Below are 23,013 nucleotides of genomic sequence, written 5' to 3'. Positions count from 1 at the left end.
GAGGGAGCGCAGGCCTGATGAGGAAGACCATGGGGCAGGGGTGGCTGGAGTAGACCGTGGACTCTAGAGAGTGATGAGACGTGCGGCCAGGGAGTAGCACATTATGTAGGGCCGTGGAGGTGATTCTACGGAGCCTGAAGGGAGAGCCCATGGGATTCGCTGACCGTCTGAGCATCTGTCCCTTGTAAACGGAGGAGGGCCAGCGGAGCAGGTCGGGGGTAGGGGTGGAGACTGGGAGCTGTGTTTTGTGCGGTTGGAGAGGAGTTTGAGTTGAGTTCGAGATGGCTTTTAGAGATCTCGAGGGAGATGGCCCTTCAGCAGTCGGCTGTAAGATCTGGAGTTCAGGAAAGCCGAGGCCTCGAGTCTTTGACATAAAGACGGTGTTTGAAGCTGTGAGACTAGATGAGATTACCACGGAAGTGAGTGAGAGAAGGGGGGGGTGCTGGACTGGGGAGCCTGCAGCTCTCCAGCACTCGGAGGGCGAGGAGAAGAGAGAGACCCGCTAGTAAGGTAGGAGGAAGTGTGATAGGAAGGAGGGAGCACGGGGCGTGGGTCATGCTGCTTGGAGCGAAATCAGCCAGGTCACACGGGGACTGGGACTTGCCTGCGCTGGTCCCTGGCAACCTTGACACGAGGTTCCGGTGCCTTGTTGGGTGTGAAGGGGGCTTAGAAGAGAACGGGCAGAGAGGACTGAGACACGGAGCGTGGTCGATTCTCTGAGGGGTTTTGCTGCAAGGGGGAGCCAAGGCACGGCGGTAGTTGACGAATGCGGTGGGGCCAAGGGAAAGCTTTGTTTAAAAAGGGAAGAAGAATGGCACGATTGGATGCTGGTGGGAAAGACCGGTGGGCAAGGAAGGTCTGACTGACGGGGAGAGTCGCTGCACAGGGGAGAAGCCTGCTGCTTACCGAGCTCTGTTCTCGCACGTGGTCGGCCCCAACACGCCGCCCCGGCACTTGGTGACTCTGGAAACGACAGCTGGCTATCTGTCTAGTTTGTGGTCCTGCAGGTGGCACTGTGCGCTGGGGTCCCTCGTGTGTCTGGCCAGCTGCCGGGAGGGCTCGTGTCTGGGCCTCTGGCAGGCTGGCGGGCGGGGTGGCTCACCTGGCATCTGGCAGGTTTCCTAGGAGCGAGGCGTGCAGGGGCTGAGGCCCAGGTTGGAACCGGCACGGCGTCACCACCAGCTCTTGTCACTGGTGGAGGCAAGTCCGAAGGCCAGTCGGGATTCACAGAGAAGGGAGAGGGGCCCCACCTCTCGATGGGAGGTGCCTAAAGCCACCTTGCTAGGAGGTGTGGACAGCAGGTGGGGCACACTCGGGCCCCTGTGAGCCAAGCATGACTTCTGTGTGGTGGGTGGGATCATCTTCATTTCACAGATGGGGAGACGGCTCCGGTGAGGGTCCGTGACTTGTTCAAGACCACACCGCCGCCAAGTGGCAGGGTTGGGGCCCAGACCGATGTCTGTGGTCGCTGTGATGGCAGAGCCCCTTCTCTGTCCAGCCTTGCTGATAGTGTTGCTGTCCGAGAGCTGACTGCAGGCTCAAGTCCTCTTTTTCGTGTTAGGCAAGGGAATGATATTTCTGTCAATGATCATTATCTCCTATAAGAACGGACCGAGGGCGGTGATTGTCTTACGCGGTATACGTGTTTACCGCGTGGAGATTAGACAGCTGTACTTATTAGACTCCCGTTGAGGACACGGCGGTGTGTGTAATTAGGTCTTCTGTTGACAGAAACTCACGTCTCCACTCCCAGCTGGACCCTCAGTGCCTCTGACAGTCTTTCCTCTTCTCCCGGGTCAGCTGACTCTCCTGTTCTTGTAGCAGCCTGTCCACACGGTCATCACCGTCTGCGAGGCTTCCTTCAAACCCCCTTTGCCTCCAGGCCTCCTGACACAATGTCTGCCTTTATCCCTGCCTCTTTCTGTCCTTGACACTGGGACTCCTGCCTCTAGTCCAGGGTTAACCCCCTCTGCTCAGGTCCCCTCCTCCCTCCAGAACATGTCATAATCAACATCTGTCTCCTCAACCAGCTGGATTTCAGGCTCTCCAAGAGCAGACTCCAAACAGTGGAAAAAAACAGCATCAGCGCCAGGAAACTTTGGCCCTGCCGCTGGCTTTATCGCCTTGGGCAAATCATTTTCCCTCAGGTTCATGAATCCGAGGTGAGCAGACCACTCAGGGAGAACAGTGTCTGCTCCTGTCCCCGTCGGAAACCGCTGGCCTAGAGTGCAGTTCTGTGTGCAGCGGGCTCCCCGTGTGTGTCTGACGGCCGTGCAGCAAGCCGGAGTCCCCCCGGTCCAGTGTCAGAGCAGCTGCCCCCCACTCAGTGCACTGGGAAGGCAGCTGGAGAGATGGCCGGTCTGGGTGCTGGTTGCTGGTTGCGCCGTCTCAGAAGAGATGATACTTGCTTTGAAAGCAAACCACAGTGAAGGTAATTTTTAAAAGCTCTCTTTGGGTCGAGAGAGCAGATAGTGAGTAATTAGATGAAATCGAGCATTTCAAGCCTCTCTAACCTTGCCTATGGGGAGCCTGGGAGCTTTGCCCTTCTTTGAAGTCCCTGGTGAGGATCCGATCCAGCTGGGTAGGAAGCAGGGCATCTGTCTGTCTGTCTGTCTGCTGTGCTCTCCGCAAGCTCACGACGACGCACAGGCATGGGACTTGAGACGCACAGTCGCACAGTCGGTCTTTACTCTTAGACACCTTGCAGTAAGAGTAAATAGTCCTGCAACTTATTTATCATGTAACCTTGGGGAAGCTACTTAATTTCTGTCAGCTTCTATTTGCTTGTCTGTAAAAGGAAGGCAACTAGTAACACGTAGCTGACAGAGCATGAGGAGGAGTGAATGAGGGAGTGTTTGGCCTAGAGCTGGCCCTCAGCACACCTCCGCTGTGGCTGCAATTACTATATAAAAGTCACGTCTTGCTTATGTTGTAAGTCATTTGTTGAAGATTTCTCACACTTTCACGATTACTCTCTACTTCGAAGATGCATCCTTGTATTTTTTAGTCATTCATTCCCTGAGTTTGTATTTATCAAGCTCCTACTTATGGGCCAGGTACGGTTGATTATTTTCTTCCTGCTCAGGTACATTTCTTAGTGGTTGACATTATAATACCCAGAGCTGCGGTTTGCTGAGCACCTACGTCAGTAGAATCGTTTACCTGCGGGTTAGTTTCGGAAATCAGGGCGTAAAGGGAACATGGCATATAGTCAGGATTACTCCTGAACCCCCTTAAATCTGTAATAACATCAGGGGCCATCAAACTCTTTCTATAAAGAGCCGTATACTAAACACTGGCTTTGCAGGCCACATGTACTTCATTTTCTTTTGTACAACCCTCAGCTCTGAGCCTTTCAGAAGCAGGCCGTGGTCTACACGAACAGCCCCTGGTGTTCTGTTGGCCATCTTGGAGGCTGGCTGTTCTCGCAGCCTCCAAGATGGCCCCGTGTTCCCTGCCCCTTGGTATCCACAAGCCCAGACGTAGTACCCTCCCGCGTTGTCCCGGGCTGGTCGTGTGACTGCTGCAGGGGTGCCTGGAGGTGGGTTCTGACTGTGGCAGGGGGAGGCGGAGCGTTCTGCCTCCTTGCTACCAGGGATCCTTTGCTCTGGGGAAGGAGGAGAGGCCCCGAGGCCCCCTGCTAACAGCACGGGGGTGGGGGGGCCGGTGAGCTTGGACACCGCTCCTCCAGCCCTGGCCAAGACCTGAGCTGCAACTTTGTCAGAGACCCTGAGCTGGGACCCCTGGCTCATTTAAATCATCCTGTCTATGGGTGATTATGAAATCCTCGGCAGTGAAAAGGGAACAGGGAGGAAGCCTAAGGAATGCCTGCTTGCCTGCCGAGTCCAGTCAATTCCTCCTTAGTACGTAGCATCCGTACCAGTTAACTGTGTCACCAAGTCTGTTCACGGGTAGGATGGTTACCTGCGAGTAACCCAGCTCTCCTGGGTGGGCGAGACATGGACGTACTCCTCTTCGTCGCTACAGCTCCCGCCAAGGTCCGTACTGAGGGCTCAACGTCTGCTCTGATCTGACCGGCTCCCAAGCCCTTCTAGGCTGTCACTGGTACGTGCCACGGCACTCCACTCGGCACAGCAGTGCCCTTGCCCCCCGTGGAGAACTTGTGCCTCCCCCATTCGGTTGCTGTAGATGGCCTTGCTCTTTTTCAGGTTTGCCCACAGGACCTTCTGTACTTAATGGCTCTTCCCTGGGCAGCTGGCATTGACCTGGGTCGTGTGGCCTGCCTTGGAAAGATGAGCTGGGCCTCTTGGTTCTGGCTCAGGAATTTGACCCAGGAGTTAGGCCGTCTGATCACTGGTGGGCATTTGAGCTAAAGAGTCTTACGGAATTGGAGGCAGGCGAGCGTGACGTACTCCCCAAGCATGAGCGGTGGTAGCTGAGAAGAAGCACAGTCACGCGTGTATTTAATGGATATTGATTTGAGCACCTGCTGTGTGCTGGGCATTGTTTTAGTCACTTGGGTTACAGACCTCCATCCTCGTGGAACATGGGTTTCCAGTGGGGGTAAGTGGACAGTGGCTAATAAACACTGTCCACCAGTGGGCTGCAAAGACTGTGAGGTGATCAGTGCCCTGGGAAGCGGAATGAGGGGCGTCAGGGGTCCCAGGCCTGGGGGGTTAGACTGCAGAGTTTACTAGGGCAGACAGGGTGGCCTCACGGGGAAAGGGAGATGTGTCTCACGGGGGAGGACAGGGCGTTGGCCAAGCAGACGTCTGAGGGACTAGCCTTGCAGGCAGGGAGACCAGGTAGGCGTGTTCCGGGAACAGTGAGGACACTGGCACGACTGGAATGGAGACAGCGACGTCTTATTAGGCTCCGAGGACCATTGCCAGGGCTTTGACTTCTGTCCTGAGAGAAGTGTGGAGCCGCTGCAGGGTCGAGAGCAGAGCAGTGAGATCGTCTGAGTTAGGTGTTCACACGATCACTGTGTCGTGTATATGTAGGGGGAATGAAGGGGAGCTAGAGCAGAGGCAGGGGTCCCTGCGAGCGGCTGGCGCAGTAACCCAGGGTGGTGCCACGCAGGTGCTGGCAAGTGCTTGGGTCTGGGCATACTTGGAAGACTAGAGCCGAAGGACTTTCTGGCTGCTTGGCTGGGGGTTGTAGGGGAAAGAGAGGAGTCAAGGACGACCCCAAGGCTTCGGGCCTAGGCAGCTAACTATGAGGACGGAGTTCAAATGCCAGCCGTTCAGATGGCGGAGGCTGTGAAGGAAGATTGGAGCTCAGTCAGAAGTGCGTTTTAGACATCCCAGTGGAAATAGCGAGGGGACACCTGGACTGTAAGTCTGGCAGGGAGGAAGATCTGGACTGGAGGTATAAATTTAGGAGTCTTGGCGTAGGGAATGTATTTAAAGCTGTAGGAGCAAGCGGGCTCCCTACGGGAGTGAGCCTCAGTGGAGAATGGCGGCAGGTGCAGAGGGACAGAAAGCAGCGGGAGATGGGGAGGGCAGGTCCTCAGGGCTGCCTTCTTTACCCTTGTCTGCCCTTCCCGATGGTGGGGTGTTGTTTAGCGTTTCTAGGGTTCCCAGGGTCTCCTTGCATTCCGATTTACCATAAGCCTTTCTTTTCACCTGAACGTGTTCATTGGGTTTCTGTTCCTTGCTGAAGAACCGTGGCCAAAATGTCATCATTCCCATTTACAGGTGGGAGATGGGTTTAAGGGTTAACCTTACTCCAAGTGGCCTCACTGGAACTGGCATCCACCCCGCTCTGGCTCCAAAGCTTGTGCAAAGTGCATCCGTATCCCATTGCCCCTCAGCGGTCTCAGGGGCCTCAGTGCAGTGAAAGGAATTGGAGCATGGAGTGGGTAGTCAGTTTGTTCGTTAATTTCTTTTTTTTCATTTTCTGTCGGTAAATATCTCAGCGCCTGCTCTGTGTCAGATGCTTTCAGGCACAGATCTTTCTGAACCTGAGTTCCTTGCCTGAACCACAGAACACACAGTTATTTGAGTGATGATTTTCTCAGATAATCCAGGGATGGTCCAGAGCTGGTGTCATTCTAGACGCAGAGAGAATTTATTACATCCAGTAGATACCGTAAGGTCTTAGGCTTCATTCTTCCCTGTTATGCTGTTTAGCTGAGGAAGGTGGAAACCCAGATAGCCCCCAGGTAGGTTCATAATTGTGGACTGATAACTACTGATAGCCACTACGGAAGGATCAGAGTGAGATCTGAAGGGCTAAGTCAGAGTTATCTATTATCTAGATGGAGTGAGGTGGACCTGTGTGTGTGTGTGTGTGTGTGTGTGTGTGTGTGTGTGTGTAGTTGGGGGGGAGCATTGTCTACATGAGGAAACAACGTGTAAAGGTCCTGAAACAAAGGGGTGGGGCGGAGAGAGGAGCCCTCAGTGGAAGAGGAGATGGAGCCTTCAGTTTAAGAGCATCAGCAAGCTGAAAAGTCATCAAGTGTTTTAGGTGGTGTGTGTGTGTGTGCGAAAGATTGAGAATGGAGATCAGGTTGGTGCCGTGAGGGCCGCAGGAGGGGACTTGGCAGCTGACTGAGCCGTCCCAGCAGATGATGCAGTACGGACGGGGTGGCAGAAGTGGGGAGGTTCGCTGGCCTTTGGAGGCTGAAGGGGCAGGACTTGCTAACGGTGGGATCTGGAGAATGACGGACAGGAAGTGGGGCAGGGACGGCAGTGAGATTCCTGGTGTGTGTTAATGGGTGCTCACCATTCACTGAGATAAGAGGTGTGGGAGGAAACCCATTTATTTGGCGTAAATATAAACAGTGAATTATGGTCCTATTTTTGTTAACCATGGGAGCAAAACTATTAGTTATAGGTGTTTGCAGGTTGAAGTTCTTTTTTTTTTTTTTTTTTAATATTTATTTTTGAGAGAGAAATGCACAGAGGGTGAGGAGGGGAGGGGCAGAGAGAGAGGGAGACATAGAATCGGAAGCAGAGTCTAGGCTCCGAGCCATCAGCACAGAGCCCGACGCGGGGCTCGAACTCACGAACCACGAGATCATGACCTGAGCCGAAGTCGGACGCTTACCTGACTGAGCCACCCAGGCGCCCCAGTTCTTGAAGTTCCTGTGGAATTTGGGAGGCTGTTAAAGGGACAGTGCTCCAAGCCCATCTTGAGAGACCCTCCCTTTGCCTGGCAAGACATCTTTTCTACGCAGCTCTGCTCAGGGAGATAACTGTGCACGTCCTGACCTTCACGAGGGGCAAGAGACCTGGCTGTGGCTCATTTTTATTTCTTTTCATGGGCAGTTGGGCTCCTAATGAGAACGTTTTCCATTAGGAGGTCCCAGGAAGCCTCTATTCACGAGTGACTCACATGATTTATCGGAACAACTGCGTCAACTGTGCTCACGTGGGTAGCCAACACTTGCCACAAGCAGCCATCAGGGTGTTGCTGTCTGGTGATGGGGACCCGTGATGGTGGTGTACCAAGGTTGACAAGTTGGTTTCCTATTAATATGAAAACTAACTTCTTTTAAGGCATGTGGGTGGAGACCCCTTAGATGGATGGCATGAAGGGAGGGAAGGCAGGATCCCCGCGTGGCATTAAGTATTTGCCAACTACGTTTGAACTTGGCATCCTCAGCTCCGTCCCAGGATCTGGGCGCACTCAGTTCTAACAAGGACCACCGGGAGCTGGTTGTACAAATGGGCTGATATCCTTCCATGTATCTTCTCTGCTTCTTCCAATTAAGAAAAATCGGGGTCCCTGGGTGGCTCAGTCAGTTAAGCATCCGACTTCGGCTGAGGTCATGATCTCACGGTTCGTGGGTTCGAGCCCCACGTTGGGCTCTGTGCTGACAGCTTGGAGCCTGGAGCCTGCTTCGGATTCTGGGTCTCCCTGTCTGTCTGCCCCTCCCCCCTTCTCTCTGTCTCTCTGTCTCTCTCTATTAAAAAAACAACAACAAAAACACCACAACAACAAAAAGCTGAGGTCCAGGGTGCCTTGGTGGCTTAGTTGGTTGGGCATCCAGTTCGGCTCAGGTCATGATCTAGCAGTTCGTGGGTTCAAGCCCCACGTTGAACTCTGCTGCTGGAGCAGAGCCTGCTTGGGATTCTCTCTCTCCCTCTCTCTCTGTCTCTCCCCTGCTTGTGCTCTCTCTCTCTCTCCATCTCCCTCAAGATAAATAAACTGGAGGGAGAGAGGGAGAGAGAGAGGGAAAGAAGGAAGGAAAAAGCTGAGGACCACCTTACACTTTTTTCTTGGGACATTTTTAAAAATGAAACCTAAGGGAAACATACTCAAGCGAGAATGAGCATTTGGGGAGGGGTGACGAGAATTCCCTGTGTAAGTTACTTGATTGGCCACTACAAAATTATTGATTATTTGAATCCCTCGCTTGGTTTTGTCTTCTCAAAGTTTCCAGTTTTGTCGTAAAGCCAGTGGCTAGCAGTTTGACTTAACATGTTAAACAAAGTCCAGATGAGTAAATGAGGATGTAACTGGCTTTATTGAACATTCATGAATTGGGCATCGCCCCACCTAGCAAGCAGGAAGGAGCCTGGAGGGCCTGTATAAAATGGGAGGCTTTGATCGGCAGAAGTAGGGCGGGACAGGGCAGCTCCTATCAAAAGAAAAGAAAGGATTGTTTCTGGCTAGGTCACCTTCCTTTGGCTGGAGGGTGGGGAATCTATCACGCAGATCACCTTTCCAGTGTGATCAGGAAATTCCAGATTGATCGACTAATGGTCACATTCCTGATATTAAATCCTGATTTGCCATGGTTTTGAACCTTTTGAACAGTTGAAATGTTCAGCTTATCTTGTATCTTCCTTTTCACCAGAACCCCACTTGTAGTTTAACTAATTATATTCTGCCTGTGCAATTACATTTAAGTGCCAAGAATGAAGAGTACCTGGGGGCTGAGAAAAGCGTGTGATGGGACCTAATCTTTTACTTCATTCAGCAGATACTAATGGGGACTTTCTGTGTACCCAGCACAATGCTGGGCACTGGGGACGTAGCAATGAGCAAAATAGACCAAGCCGGGCCTCTCACCGCCTAGTGGGAAAGAGAGGCGGTAAACTTAACCTGCAGGACACCGAGGTGCTCGCGGGGTCTCTGACCTAGTTACCAACCCTAGTTACCAACTCTAGCTACCAGGTCAAGGAAGGTCTCCCGGAGGAAGGTGTTCCAGCAGAAGGAGCCGAGCATGTTCTAGATGGTCTGGATGGGACTTCACGTGGATTCCAGCACTAACGTTGACAGTTCTAAGTGTCGCTGCCCCGTTGTATCGTGCGTGGGGTTACATTTTATCCAGACAGAAGGGCTGGGTTTGAAGAAGGCCTTGTACACAAGGCCACAATTGTGTCTGGTCAGAATTACCCTTGAAAATAAATCCAGTGTTAGTTATCCTTTCAGCATTGAAAGGGAATGCTGTCTCTTTAGAGCAGGGGCCGGTACTCCCTCCTTCTCCCCCAGGGCCAAATCCACGTGGCTCCCTGTTTTTACAAATAAAGGTCCATCCGAGCACAGCCCGTTTATTGACCAATCATATGTGCTGCTTTCTCGCTAAAGTGACAGAGTTGAGTAGTTTAACAGAGACTGTATGCCCCACAGAGCTGAAGCTATTTACTCTCTTGCCCTCTAAAGAAAATGTTTGCTGACTCCTCCTTTGAGCGAATGTAGGACTTAGTTTTATATTTAAGCACCATGTTCTAAAAAGAAAATTGTTATCTTTAACGCCAGAATCCTATTAGTGAGGTGAGATGTTCACACCACAGAAGGCAGGAAAGATCTGAGGACTCCGTCATGGCCCCTCTCTTGTCTCACTCTCACTTGGGTTCGTATGCTTAATAACGGAAGAGAGAGTGATTTGCCTAAAATATTTACCTTTCTCCCTCTCCCTTCCTTCCTCCCCTTTCTGCCTCTCTGTTTTTTCAAGTGCACATAATTGGGTTGATCTGAGGTTAATGGAATCCAGCATGCACTCTTGTGCTTCAGACGTGGCGGCTGGCAAAGAAAAGCGCGGGGAGACTTAATAGGCAGGTGGTGTGGTTCTACCCAGAAGCTAAGATGACGTCATAGTGATTTCAGTGGAGAAGCGTGGTGAGAACTGCCCTGCAGCTGTCCACACTGTTCCCGTCGTACCTGGTGATGCGGGCTCCAGGGTCCACTGTCTCTGGGCTCGACCAGTATCGTTCATCTGTTTGGAGGTTGTAGTTTCATTTGCATCGAATTATAAATTTGATTTGATTCGATGGTTGTAAAGAAACAGCAAGTCACGTGGCGGGTAGAGTTCAGGACAGCCCTCAGCGTCACTGTCTCCTCGTGTTCACGCCTTTGTCTAATCCTTGAGTGTGGACGGGCCTGTGAATGGGCCCAAGGCGATGGGCTGTCCCTCCCCTGCTAATGTGCTAGCTTGCTCTGGAGACGTTGTCGCTTGCATTAGAGAAGTAAGAGGCTCCATGTGGCAGGGAGCTGAGGGCAGCCTTCAGCCTACAACCAGCAAGAAGCCAGAGCCCTTAGCCTTAAAGCTGCAAGGAAATTAATTCTGCCAGGTACTTGAGGGAACTTGGACACAGACCCTTCCCTGGTTAAGCCTCCAGACGAGACCTCAGCCCCGCCAGCACTTTGACCGCAGCCTTGCGGAGAACCCATCTAAATGCCCATGATCAGACCCTGACCCGCAGAAAGTGTGACATATGGGGCACACCTGCGTGTGTCTTAGTCGGTTGAGCATCTGACTCTTGATTTTGGCTCAGGTCATGATCCCAGGGTCGTGGGATCAGCCCCACATCGGGCTTCTCACGGAGCATGGAACCTGCTTAAGATTCTCTCTCTCCCCCACACCCCGCCCCTCTTCCCCGCTCATGTACTGTCTTTCTAAAAAAAATACAAAGAGTGGCATAATAAATGTGCATGCTTTTTGTTACACCACAATAGAAAACTAATACAAAGGACAAAAAGTTTACCCCGGTTTTTATTGGTTCATATTAACATTATAAAAATGCAAGCTAATTCTGGGAATCTGTAATAGGTTCTCCCCCCGCCCCCCTCGAAAGTTGTCCTTAGGGCACCTGGGTGGCTCCATAGGTTAAGTGCCTGACTTTGGCTCAGGTCATGATCTCACAGTTCATAGCTTCTAGCCCCGCATTGGGCTCTGTGCTGACAGTGTGGAGCCTGCTTGGGATTCTGTGTGTGTGTCTCTCTCTCTGCCCCTACCCCACTTGTGCTCAGTCTGTCTCTCTCTCTCTCTCTCTCTCTCTCTCTCTCTCTCTCTCAAAACAAAAATTAAAACATCTTAAAAAGTCCCCAAATTTTGGGTCACTTGACAAAATTGGAATATGAATGGTGGCTTAGATAAAAAGTATTGTCTCAATGTTAAATTTCCTGATGGTGATGACTGTGCTGTAGTGATATAAAAAAATGTCCATATTCACAGGAAGCACTCACTGAAAAACTCCAGGGGACACACCATGGTATGTGTGAAACTCACTCTCAAATGGCTCAGAAAACAGCGTGTATGTATTGAAAGTATGTGTGCGTGTGTGCGTGTTTCAACCCCTGCTTTTTAAGAGTTCAGAGAACATCTGGAAGGTCTTTCCTCTTAGGGCAGGGCATTTTACCGTTTGCCTTTCCTCTCTGTATACCTCCTGAAGCAAGACGGACTGCTGAAAATGTCACTTGGTGTCTGTAACTTTGTGCCCCGGCAGGCGGGCCGGGCCGACGTAGGACCCCGTCTGACGTGGTTACTTGCGTAAGAAAGCTTCATTCTCAGGCCTTTGCTCCTTTACGACTCACAACAGCCCTTCGTGGCGGGTGCTGTTGCGTGTCTCGCTTTTGCCGAGGAGGCCGTGAAGGTCCCGTCCCAGGTTTCGGAGCCAGTTAGTGGGGAGCCGGGCCCGACTGCAGGTGGGACCCGGAGGCCTGTGCCTGAAGTCACCCCAGGGGCGCTCTTCCCACTGCTCCCCCCTCCCCCCCGGGAAAGCGGCCGAACTACGAACACGACGCTGGGCCCGCACCGGTCTGCCTTCCGTGGGGGGCATCAGGTCACGGCCCCGGGGAGCCTGTAGGCCTTCGGTCCCTGTCGCGTCCCGCCGGTGAGTCCACAGGTGGCCCCTGCGGTCGTTTCTGTGGTCCCGACGAGGTGTGGCCAGGAGGTGCCCCGCGGGCGGCCACGGAGGGGGGCCCGGTGGTGGTTCACCCGAGTGCGTGGAGGCCTGGGCCTGTCCTCGTGCGCGTCCTCCCGGAAGTCGGCCCCAGCTGCCGCGGGGGTGGCGCCTGGGGACGTTTGCCATCCCTCCTGCATACGCTGGGCTGCCCGCGCGCGCCCCCTTCTGTGAGCGTCGAGGGCCCCTTTTGGCCTCTCCTGGAGTGTCAGTGGGGGGGCCCTTCTTCCAGCACTCGGGCCGTCGCACAGCGGCGCTCTCGTTCACCCGGTTCTGCCTGTGACGCGTCCGCGAGCTGAGGAATTCCTGACTCTAGGTTGGCCGTGAGCCTGCTGGTCCGTTTTGTCCAGCCCTTCTAGACCCTCTCTAGACTGCCCTTCTAGACCTTCTCCGGTTTTCCTCCTAAAAAGCTGGCGAGGTGGGCCCACCGCACCTGGCCCCAGCGTGCGGCTGCCTCCAGGGGAGCTGTTGGATCCCTCGGCTTTCTCCTGCGCCCTGAGGCAGGAGTGTTCTCCATCCCTGTGGGGTGCAGAGCCTCAGGCCGAAGTCATCCGCTCTGACCACACTGAGCTCTGACCACACCGAGCGTTAGCCTCAGATCTCAGTGTTGATGTGACCAACATCTCACTTTTGCCAAGAATAGGTGGGGAAAACCCCTGTTTCCATTAGCTCTTTAAGGGTTATTTCTGTGTTAACCTGGAGCCCCGGAAAACAACAGACGGGACTGTATTAATAATTGGGATTCCCTAAGAAATGTATCCACAAATACAAAGTTCTTGGGCTATTGAATTTTTTAATGGAGAACAAATATTAAGTGGCTATTTGAAGAACATTTTAGATCATGTAAAGTCTTGTGGTTTTTTTGTTTTGTTTTGTTTTTTGAGAGAGGGCATGCAAGTGATCACAAGTGAGCAGGAGGAACGGTGGGGGGGGGGGGAGGTGGGAAGCAGGGAGAGAGAGGGAGAAGGAGAATCTCAAGCATGCTCTGTTCAGCTCAGAGCCCAACTCGGGGCTCGATCTCACAACCCTCGAAATCCTGACATGAGCCGAAATCAAGAGTTGGACGCTTAACCGGCTGAGTCACTGAGGTGCCCCAAACATTGTGGATCGGTGTAAAACCAAGATTGAAGACGCAGTTCACAGTGTTACTTTACATCCCCCTAAAATTTCTTCTGGAATGTCACACCAGGAAAAGTTTTCCCTCTTCTGTTGAGTGCATATATTTTCTTTGGATGCTCAAAATTAACCCATTTGTTTACCTTTTTACCTTCACTGCTAGGAAACTTAGAGCCACACTGCCAAGGCTCAGTCGGGTAACTCTTGTGTTCTAATCTTCTGAGTCTGTTCTCTTTGAAACTCTCTTATTTGTTTTGTGTTTAGTACTGCCTAAATAAATACCTTCAGCCAGGGGGAGAATGGCTTTGTAACCTAGCGCACAGTTTGTAACTTTGTAACAGTTCTGTGGTTTGCTTTGACCCTGCTTCTGGGTAGAAGAAGCAGCTGTGTTACGTTAATTATTAGGCGTATGTTTTAACTAATGTAGACAAGAGCTTGTTGACCTGAGCGCAGGGTGAGGACTCCGATGTCAGCTTCTACCCAGAGAAGTCAAACCCCATGATATAATTTTGATTGAGGAGAATTTTGTTCTGCCCGAGACTGAACTTGGGGGTCTGGTACAGACCAAAGAGGTCTGCAGTGAGTGTTAATGACTGACTGTAGGAGCTGGGCCACTTGTCTGCCTTCTGGCCGTGTTTCCTTTGCCCTCCTTGGTCACTGGACAGAGGGGAGAGGAGGAAAACTCTTGGCAGATGCTTTTATTTTAGCAGGACCCCTAGGCGAGTCGGAGGAAGCTAATTTTAGTTCCATTTTTAAAGTTAAGGTAGTCTAGCTGCGTCTTTCCTCTTAGGGTAGAGTGTTTTAGCTTTTGTTTTTGCTTTTGCATTTCCTGTGTATACCTCCCGAAGCAAAATGGACTGCTAAAAATGTCACTTAGTGTTTTATTTTGTGCCTAGAATAACATTCAAGACTTGCGAGCCCCGTGAGTCACTGAAACAGTTTTAGGAGAAAAGAAGTGTTGTCTGTGTTATTCTGTATTTCCCTCTAGAGATTTTCCGGTTGATTTTGTGTACTTATTTTAATTGGACATACCTAATCTATTTCTTTCATCAGTAGCAATATAATAACACTTTATTGGCTGGCACTTCGCATGCCTCCTTGTGCGCTGAATACCTTGTTTATAAAGGCACAGTACATCTTGTAGGAAGACCGTGGTTAAAGAGGAAAGTGACTGGAAGGTACAGTCGCGCTCCTTATCCAGCGGCCAACTAGCAGACAAGCTTTGTACGCATCCGTCGTCATTAGACCTTACACGTGTGCCCGTCACGGTGGACTTGGGTTCGTGCCAGTGTCTGGCACGCTGTAGACCCTTTCCGTTGTTGGGTAAATGAAGTCAGTAGCAATACAGGTGGGGAAAAGTCCAAGAAAGATGGTTTTATAAAGCAAACTAAGTAGGGAGATCAGCTAGGCCAGTGGGGCTCAGACCCCGTGTGTGTCAAAATCACCCGGAGGGCTCCCGAAAGTGGGTTGCTGGGCCCCACCCCCAGAGCTTCTGGTGCAGTGGGGATGGCGCGGGGCCCCGGAGATTGCACTTCTGACCACGTCATGGGTGAGGCTGCTGTTGCTGCTGGTGGTTCATCACCACACTTTGAGAGCCACTCATGTAGGCTTATGACGAGGAAAGAGGCTGGAGAAATTGTGCTCGGCCTCGTTGACAAAACCATTTAGTGGCAGAACTGACTCGAAAAGCCAGCCTCCCACTTCCTGACTTCCAGGAGAGAGAAATGTTCCCCGATGTCCCTAAATGGGCAAACTGCCATGATGTGACCACATGCCCTAGTGCCTTTCTTGGGATTTAGTCCCAGGTAAGTGACAACTTTGGGAGAGGACAAGAGGTGTTGTTACAGATACTTGTTAGTCCTGCAGACAACGTGCCCTGTCCCAGCTGCCCATTTGTGACCAGACGGCATCCACCACCCATCGAAGGAGGTGGTTTGTTTGGAAGCTGGTTAGTCCTCTGAGGTCTCTTGACCCTCCTGGAGGTCTGAGCACGGCCCTCGTGCTTGGTCGGCTGTAGATGGGACAGGGTCTCGGGGGGAAGCCGGCCAGCTACGCGGGTGGTTGCCGTGCAGCACGGAGGCGCTAAGGTTGGGGTGGAGGGGCACTTTGGACAGCCCCCTGGGGCCCGCCTCATGGCCCTTCTCCACTTCCTCTGGGTGAGATGACGAATCCGATGGGCAGGCAGGCTCGAGCAGAGGCTGTTGGGTTTGGGCACAAGGAGCTTATTGTAGGCGTTTCCTGCTCACGCATCTCTCTTTCATTTCCCGCCCTTTGTATGCACCGTCACTGGTCACCCTGGCGCCACTGTCCCCCCCCCCCCACTCGTCCCTGTGACACTTAAGACACTTGAATGTCACGATGAGTCACAGTGAGCAGAGTCTGAGTGCAGGCGGGCTCCCGAGCGCCGTGTAACTTTTGGCCTCATTATCCTCTCTGAGCCTTAGTTTCCTCGTCTGTGGAATGGCCGTTGAGATCACGTGTGCCTGTCAGGGCCGGCACAGTAAGTGCTCAGTGAATCACGGCCGTTTTAAGGACAGCGCGGACTGGACCAGGCTGGATTGTGGGCAGTGCTTGACTAACACGTGCCTTCAGTGGCCCCTTCCCTGCACTTCGTGGTCTCTGTCAGTGTCGGGACGGCGCCCGCACGTTTGGGTTTTGCCTTAGCGTGCAGGGAGTTCGCTGTGTCTCAGCATCTCGGGGGAAGGGCCTTGTTGAGAGGAGTAGGGCTCCAGGGCGCTGTGCTGTCACCCTGCGGGCAGCATGTTTCGACCGTGAACTGAGCCGTCCTCCCGGCCAGTGGAGCCCCCGGTGCTCGTCACCCGCTGTAGAGTGTGCTTCGCGGCGTGGGGAGGCCGGAGGCCCGCCCTCCTGGACCCAGCAGCTCGCCCCTGCCTGGCCCCGCTGGCCCTGCTCCCTCTCGCCACTCCCTCCCTCTGCCGTACTGACCAGGTCTCCCGATTCACCTTGGCCCTGCTGGCCCAGGGCCTTCCCAACATGCTCCTCCCTCTGCCAGAAACACTTTTCCTCGGTCCACACGCCCGGCCCTCCCCACACACGCTACAGAAAATGAAAACCTGGCCAACTGCAGTGAGTCTTTCAGGCTCCAGTTTAGACCGGTTTCCTTGCAGGGTCCAGGGCGGAAGATGGCTTTAGGGCACCCATCCCTGCCTTACTCCCCACCCACCCAAGTTCTGCTGGCACCCGAGCCCCGTCCCGGGCTGCCTCTGGGGGCGTGCAGCCCGCGGGCCGCGCACTCAGCGCTCTCGCAGTTGGGTCACGGGCGGGGCCTCGGCCCACTCGGTCGCAGTCGTGCTTGCGGGGGTTTGTGCAGGTCTCTCTTCCCCGTCCCTCCTGAGTGTCCGTGCCGCGACTGCCTGACACGCTGCGCACCGGGCACTGCGCATCAGAGGCTTGAAAAGCGCCCTGAGGCGTGTTGCCCCCGACGATCGTGCTCCCCATCCTCTGCAGGGTTCCTTCCTCGCCCAAGAGGAGAGAGGGACCGTCACAGGCCCTTCCTCGGCATGGCGCCAGCTCAGACTGGACTTTGTTTATGGGGAGCCTTCTTCCCTTGGGGCCATGCGGGGGGCCCCCCTAACCCGGGCAGGTGGGGGCAGTGTCAAGGGGCACGACCGTCACCAGACGATGTCGCCAGAGGGGTCACACTTCTCCAGGCTCTGCCGTGCCTAAGCCGGCGCCGTTGCATCGGTGCCTTGTGCCCCGCGTGGCTGCTGCCCTCAAAGGGAGAAGAAATTCCTCCCGAGCGGAGTATGGAGCTCCAGATTTCTTTGTACCTGGGGGAGAAGCCCAAGTGGGGGCCTCTCATATTTGGGGAATGGGCCCAGGGTCAGCTGTATAGCACAGAGATAGGAGCTCAGTTTTATCAGGCGGTCTTCTTTGGGTAAGAGATCGGAATTAAAAAAAATTTATTTTTTTAGCATTTATTGATTTTTGAGACAGAGACAGAGCATGAACGGGGGAGGATCAGAGAGAGAGGGAGACACAGAATCCAAAGCAGGCTCCGGGCTCTGAGCTGTGAGCACAGATCCCGGCATGGGGCTTGAACTCACGGACTGCGAGATTATGACCTGAGCCGAAGTCGGACGCTTAACCGATTGAGCCACCCGGGCGCCCCTGGGTAAGGGGTCGGAATTTTAAAGCCAAACAGTGCTTCAGTAGATTGGACAGAAGAGGCAGCCAATTTGAGATTTCAGAACTGGACTTTCCACGGATGGTTTGGGTTTCCTGCCCACAGAAACGAAATGTTGAAGTTAAAGCGGCACCATGTTCTTAGTAGCCGGGCTTTAACCAAGCCTCAGGACATGCGAGGTTCTGTGCTAAAATTTTTGTTTTGATGAAAAGTTTAGAAACACTACTCTCAGCCTCCACCACAAAGAATACAAAAATATTATTGTAAAGAAATTAAATATATTTCAATTCCTGCTTCGTGGTCATACTTCAATTTGTAAAGAGAGTTGGAACCCAAAACGCTTTAAAAGGTGACCTTCAAAAATGTGCCAAATCTTCTGCAGTGTAGACCCATGTACAGATTCAGTCCACTGATTTTCACGCATTTTTTCAAACATCCACTAGCTTTTGGGAAGCTGCGTATTTTTATTATTAAGACGCCCTCAGTTCTGAGGACGTTGTGGCCGGCAGACCAGTTGCAGAACAAAAACTGAAAACTGTCTTCGGGAGGTTGAAGCCAGCAGGGTGAGTTCACTATGGGCCCAGGCTTCCTGGAAGAAAATGAAGTGACACATTTTTCTCCATGGGCACTTGGTGGCTCCCAGAAAGTTCTGGTTGAACGCACTGGGACTATCCGCTGCCATCCCCTTCTTCCTAAGGAATGGTTTGACAAACCCCACCCAGACCGCGTCGTAGGAACATCCTGCTTCCTGTCAGATCTGGGGGTACCTGTGCTTGGGGATGCTGGGTCCCTAGCACATTCCTTTCTTTCCCAGCTGGCTTTGTTTTCCTGTGTAGAAAATTCAGAGGTTTCCATCTTAAATGGAAAAATGTGGTTATCATCGTAGAATGTGTTCTAAGGACTTCGAAGGTACTTTTGTTTTCCACTAAGAAAACCGTTCATTTGTGGGTTGGGGTGAGTGTGGGATAAGGACCCATCCTCCTGCCTCGGGGCCAGCTCCTGAGCAGTCAGGCTGGGCCCTAGGCCTAGCAGGGTGCTTTTCACCAAGTCCTAATTCTGGACCCCCTGACGCAGCCCCTCCGCTTGTAGCCTCTGTGCGTTTTGTCCAGGTTGGTTTCTTCTGATGGCAGATGTGAACGCGTGTAGTTTTGTGTGTGCTTTTGATAGACGCCTTGTCATTGACCCACTTCTCTACCTTCGTGAGAACCACTGCCTTAGAGCAATTGCTGGAGGGAAAAGCCACTTTTTTTCCAGCACAGAGTAGATGCTAAACAAACATTGTAGCCTGATACGAGCAAGGATACACAGGGCAGGAGAGCAGTCGTGACCACTCTGGTCCCCCACTTCTGGTGAACGTTGTTGTCCTGAGCACGTGCGCACAGTCAGTCTGTGGGAAATATCTACTGACTTACCTGTGCTCTGAGCCTTGTACTAAAGACACCTGTTTTAGCCAGATTTCCTGGCTTGGAGTGGCTGGTTGGTTGGAATTTGGTGACGGGGACTAGTCACCCCTCCCCCCCAGCCCCATGGCTGTGCCAGTGCAGGCCTGTTCTAGGCACAGCGCTTACGTACCTGTCTCCCTGTCAGAAGGGGCCTGTCCCAAAGAACGTTGTTGTTGTTGTTGTTGTTGTTGTTGTTGTTGTTTTAATGTTTGTTTATTTTTGAGAGAGAGAGAGAGAGAGAGAGGGGCAGACTGCAAGTGGGGGAGGGGCAGAGAGAGAGAAAGACAGGGAATTCGAAGCAGGCTCCAGGCTCTGAGCTGTCAGCACAGAGCCCGATGTGGGGTTCAAACTAATGAACCGTGAGATCATGACCGGAGCCGAAGTCAGAAGCTTAACCGATTGAGCCACCCAGGCGCGCCCCCCAAAGAATGTTTTGATGGGAGATGAGAACTTCTCTGTCATAGTCAAAGGATGTACCTGCCTGTCACTTTGGCTCTGCTGAGTTTGCAGAGTCCCCCCATCTCCCGCTCAAGATTTGGAATTTCTTGGCAGTTTACCTCTTTCTGCTAGATCTTTATTCCCCTGGAGGACTAGTTAAAGCTCAGATTCCTGGGTGCCTCCCCTAGAGACCTTGATTCGTTAGGTCTGAGTTGGGGTGGAGAGCTGGTATCCTAACCGGCTCCAGGCCGTGGTGCTGCCGTTAACCACCCAGACCCTTCACTCTTGTTGGGGGAAGGATTAAGACACTGTTTGGTCCTAGAACTCACTTGTAGGGTTACAAAGCAAAATGGAATTTAAATGTTTTAGATTTTTGATACACTTCGTGTACTTGATCACGGCATTTCTTACTGTGGTTTGTGGTCAGAAAAGGTCGGAAGGCTACGGAGTGCTTCCGCCTTAGAAATGGCCCACCTGCTGGTGCTGTGCCCAGGCCCGATCGTCGGTTCCAGAGCCAGGGCGGGAAGCTCAACCAGGGCCCGGGTGACTCGGGAAAGGGCTGTGCCGCGGTCTCGATTGCCCCTGCAGGACCCCTGACCTCATTGTGTGAGGCGGCTTCTCCACCCCACTCTCCCCGTGGAGAAGGTTCTTCAGCATTTCAAGCTGGTTGTGATGGAAATAAGTTTCATGAAATGCTATTTAGCCTCACTACCTCCGTGCCCTCTGACCGTTTCTATTCTGTTTCGTGTTTTAATCCCTGGAATCGGTTTGGGGACCTGCTAATGGGTCGTGACTTGGCGTGAACGTGAGCAGGAGCAGGCACCCTTCCTGCCGGGACTCCCTCGGTTCTGTCTCTCAGAGATGCCTCTCTTACCCAGGGCGACCCCGTCCCTTCACATTTGTCATGGTCCTATCCCTTCATGTCTGCTCGGCTTACACAGCTTTAGGGCTTTCTTCACGAACTTTTCCTGTGTCTTTCAGGAAGTAAACCCTTCGTTTCTTGAGCACTTGACTTGCTCTGCTGTGTACTGGGGCTCTGCGTGGATGGCTTTACCTCTCTGTTAGCTTCTACACCACTTGAGGGCAGAGCCTACGTTCCCGTTCAACCACGGTCCGTCCGGACCAGACTTTCTGCGGCACCGAATGCCCAGCACGTGGCTGGTGGAAGGAGCTGAGCCAAGTTGTGTGCCACTGTGTGGATGGCCACAGGGCCCGAATTTGGTGGGTTTTTTGCTTGTTCACTTACTTATTTTTGAGAGAGCAAGTGCGCGCACAAGTCGGGTAGGGGCAGAGAGCGAGGGAGACACAGAATCCGAGGCAGGATCCAGGCTCCGAGCTGTCAGCGCAGAGCCCGACGCGGGGCTCGAACCCACAAACCTCGAGATCATGACTTGAGCCCAAGTCAGACACTTCACCGACTGAGCCACCCAGGAGCCCCTGAATTTGGTATTTAACCTTGTTTCAGTGGGAAAGTGCATCCTGATTCCAAACCGCTGACTTTGAGAAGATAAGTCTCTGCCTCCTTCCTTCTTCCCTGTGTGGCCTGTGCCTGTCCTTCCTCCTGGCATGCTGAGACGGGGCCTCAGACAAGCCACAGGAGGCTGCCTCCTGTGGGAAGATTTGGTCCTTTAAGAAGAACTTCAGTTCCAGGGGACACAAAGAATACGTGTGCTGAGAGAGAAGATGGGAAAACGAGCTTCCTTCTGGAGAATTCTAGAATGAAACAACTGGATTTTTCCTAAAGGCAGTCTTTGGAGTGGAGTGAGTTTCTGGAAGGTTCTGAACAAGAGAGAGTTTGGAGAGAGTGAAAGGAATGTTTTTTGGCTGAGCCTAAGACCCAGGAAAGGGCCAAGCACTGAAGAACTATCTCGTAACAACACGTAGTGACGCCATTTTGTTACTAATCACAGACCGTGAAGGTGGAAATTCTGTGAGAACTGGGAGGCCTTTTTGACTGCGGAAAGTCCCCTTCTAATGCTTCCTAGCCAAACGGCAACTCCAGCCGTTGCTCAAACACATGTTCTTCCGCGACCCATTGTTTTTGGAGTTATTTAAAAATAGTCTCGCGTCCCATCTATAACCCCACCTCCCAAGGTGAGAGAGCTGGCGTGTGACTTTGGCCTCTTCCCCTCAGGCCAAGAGACCGCCTGAGATTTCACCACTAAGAGTATTTTTAGCCCAGGAGCTAACACAGCAAGAAGGTCTTTGATGTGCTGCTGCTGTGAGCCATCTTGGTCTTGGACTTTTCCAGAAGGGTGTGATTCACTTTTATAAGCAGCGCTGGCCTGAAAGGCTTGCTTTCTGCTCTTGTGGCAACTTGCTTACCTGGCGATCAAAGTTGTGAACACATCTAATAAACAGTACTTGCTAAGCTTTAGTTTTCAAAAGAGGAAGAGAGAGCCTACACTGAGACGTGCCGTGTAAGTCGGAAGCTGGGGGTGGGGACGGGGTGGCATGCATGGCCAAACACAGAGCCCTGTACCTCCTCTTGGGTGCTGGTTCCCTTTAAGTGGAATGCTGATGCAGAGAGAATGAGAATATTCCTATAGGAGACAAGAGCCCACAAGTCTCCCCCCCGCCCCGCCCCCGAGCCTGTATTCCACTTATTTGAGCCATCTTTAAAAAATTTCTTTTTGTTTACTTGAGAGAGAAGCAGAGAGACAGAGTGGAAGCAGGGAAGGGCAGAGAGAGAGAGAGAGAGAGAGAGAGAGAGAGAGAAACACAGAATCTGAAACAGGCTCCAGGCTCTGAGCCATCAGCACAGAGCCCGACACAGGGCTCCAACTCGACTCTAAGCTGAAGTCGGACGCTTAACCGACTGAGCCACCCAGGCACCCCTTATTTGAGCCATTTTTAAGGGTGTTTATTCACTTCTCCCTCTACTGCGTTAGGAGACTGTGTGGCTGGTGTGTCAGGGTCTGTCACCTCACAGCCTCAGTCTCCCTACCTTAGAGAGCCACTATGAGGACTGGATGAGACAGGCCTGAACACTCACTGTGCGGGACACGGGCCCAGCTATCGCCGTGCGGTTCCTCAGAGCCTAAGCAGTGCCTTGTGCACACAGAACTGATGCGTTTGGCTGGAAACGAGTTGGGTTGGCTATCAGGCTCTAAGCCAGTGAGATTCTGGCTTTGACTAAACCAGCATGACTTCAGATTTTAGTCTCAGAATTGCGAGGGCCCTCAGAGCCTCTGGGTGGTTAGACTGTCTGTGGCTGTTAAGTGATTCACAAACGGAATAGCTGGGCATCACCAGTACTGGAGGGGGCTGTCTTTTTCTTCCTGGCCCTCCACATGTTGTTTACTTATGACACTGAAGTTGTCCCACGAGGAGGAGAGATGTCCGGGGGGCTGGTTGATACTTTTAGCCATTACTGAGGAAGGAGCCCTGGACTGGCCTGGTTCAGGATGCCTGGGTCCTAGGCTGGGGCATATCTGATCACAAGGCCTCTGCTTCCTCTGCAGGCAGACTCGGGATCCTTTCAACTTCTCAGGCTGCATGGAAGCTGAGAGCCCACTGCTCACTGGGCACCTGCCCAGGGGTGCCACCTTGGCTGGCCACTGCTGCAGAGAGATTGGCATTGATCAGCACTTGATTCTGAATGCGTAGAGCAGGGTGGGGTTGGTTCCCCCACCACCGCTGGTCTGGACTGTCATGCGGAATGAATATTTCTTCCAGAACAGGCCCCCTGGCCACAAACATATTTGAGAGACAGGAACAGAGGGTCAGGGTCCGTGAAAAACACGCATCAAAGAACAGCTGAGAAGACCCT

The 23,013-nt window shown here is 52.7% G+C and overlaps 1 protein-coding gene across 10 annotated transcripts in view; it reads left to right on the top strand.

The window, feature by feature from the left end:
• RAPGEF1 (Rap guanine nucleotide exchange factor 1) overlaps nucleotides 1–23,013 on the top strand; it is a 131,371-nt gene that overhangs the window by 29,906 nt on the left and 78,452 nt on the right. Inside the window, exon 1 of one of the 10 annotated variants that reach the window (XM_042964367.1) lies at nucleotides 2,177–2,431. The exons of the other annotated variants lie outside the window; for them this stretch is intronic. Coding sequence (XP_042820301.1) covers nucleotides 2,398–2,431 — 34 coding nt within the window. The 5' untranslated portion in view covers nucleotides 2,177–2,397. Of the gene's footprint in view, nucleotides 1–2,176; nucleotides 2,432–23,013 lie in introns of those variants that run through there. 10 annotated transcript variants of the gene reach the window in all.

Source organism: Panthera tigris, chromosome D4, assembly GCF_018350195.1.
Source record: "Panthera tigris isolate Pti1 chromosome D4, P.tigris_Pti1_mat1.1, whole genome shotgun sequence".
Classification (NCBI taxonomy): Eukaryota; Metazoa; Chordata; class Mammalia; order Carnivora; family Felidae; genus Panthera; species Panthera tigris.
This window is presented reverse-complemented; position numbering and strand designations above follow the sequence as displayed.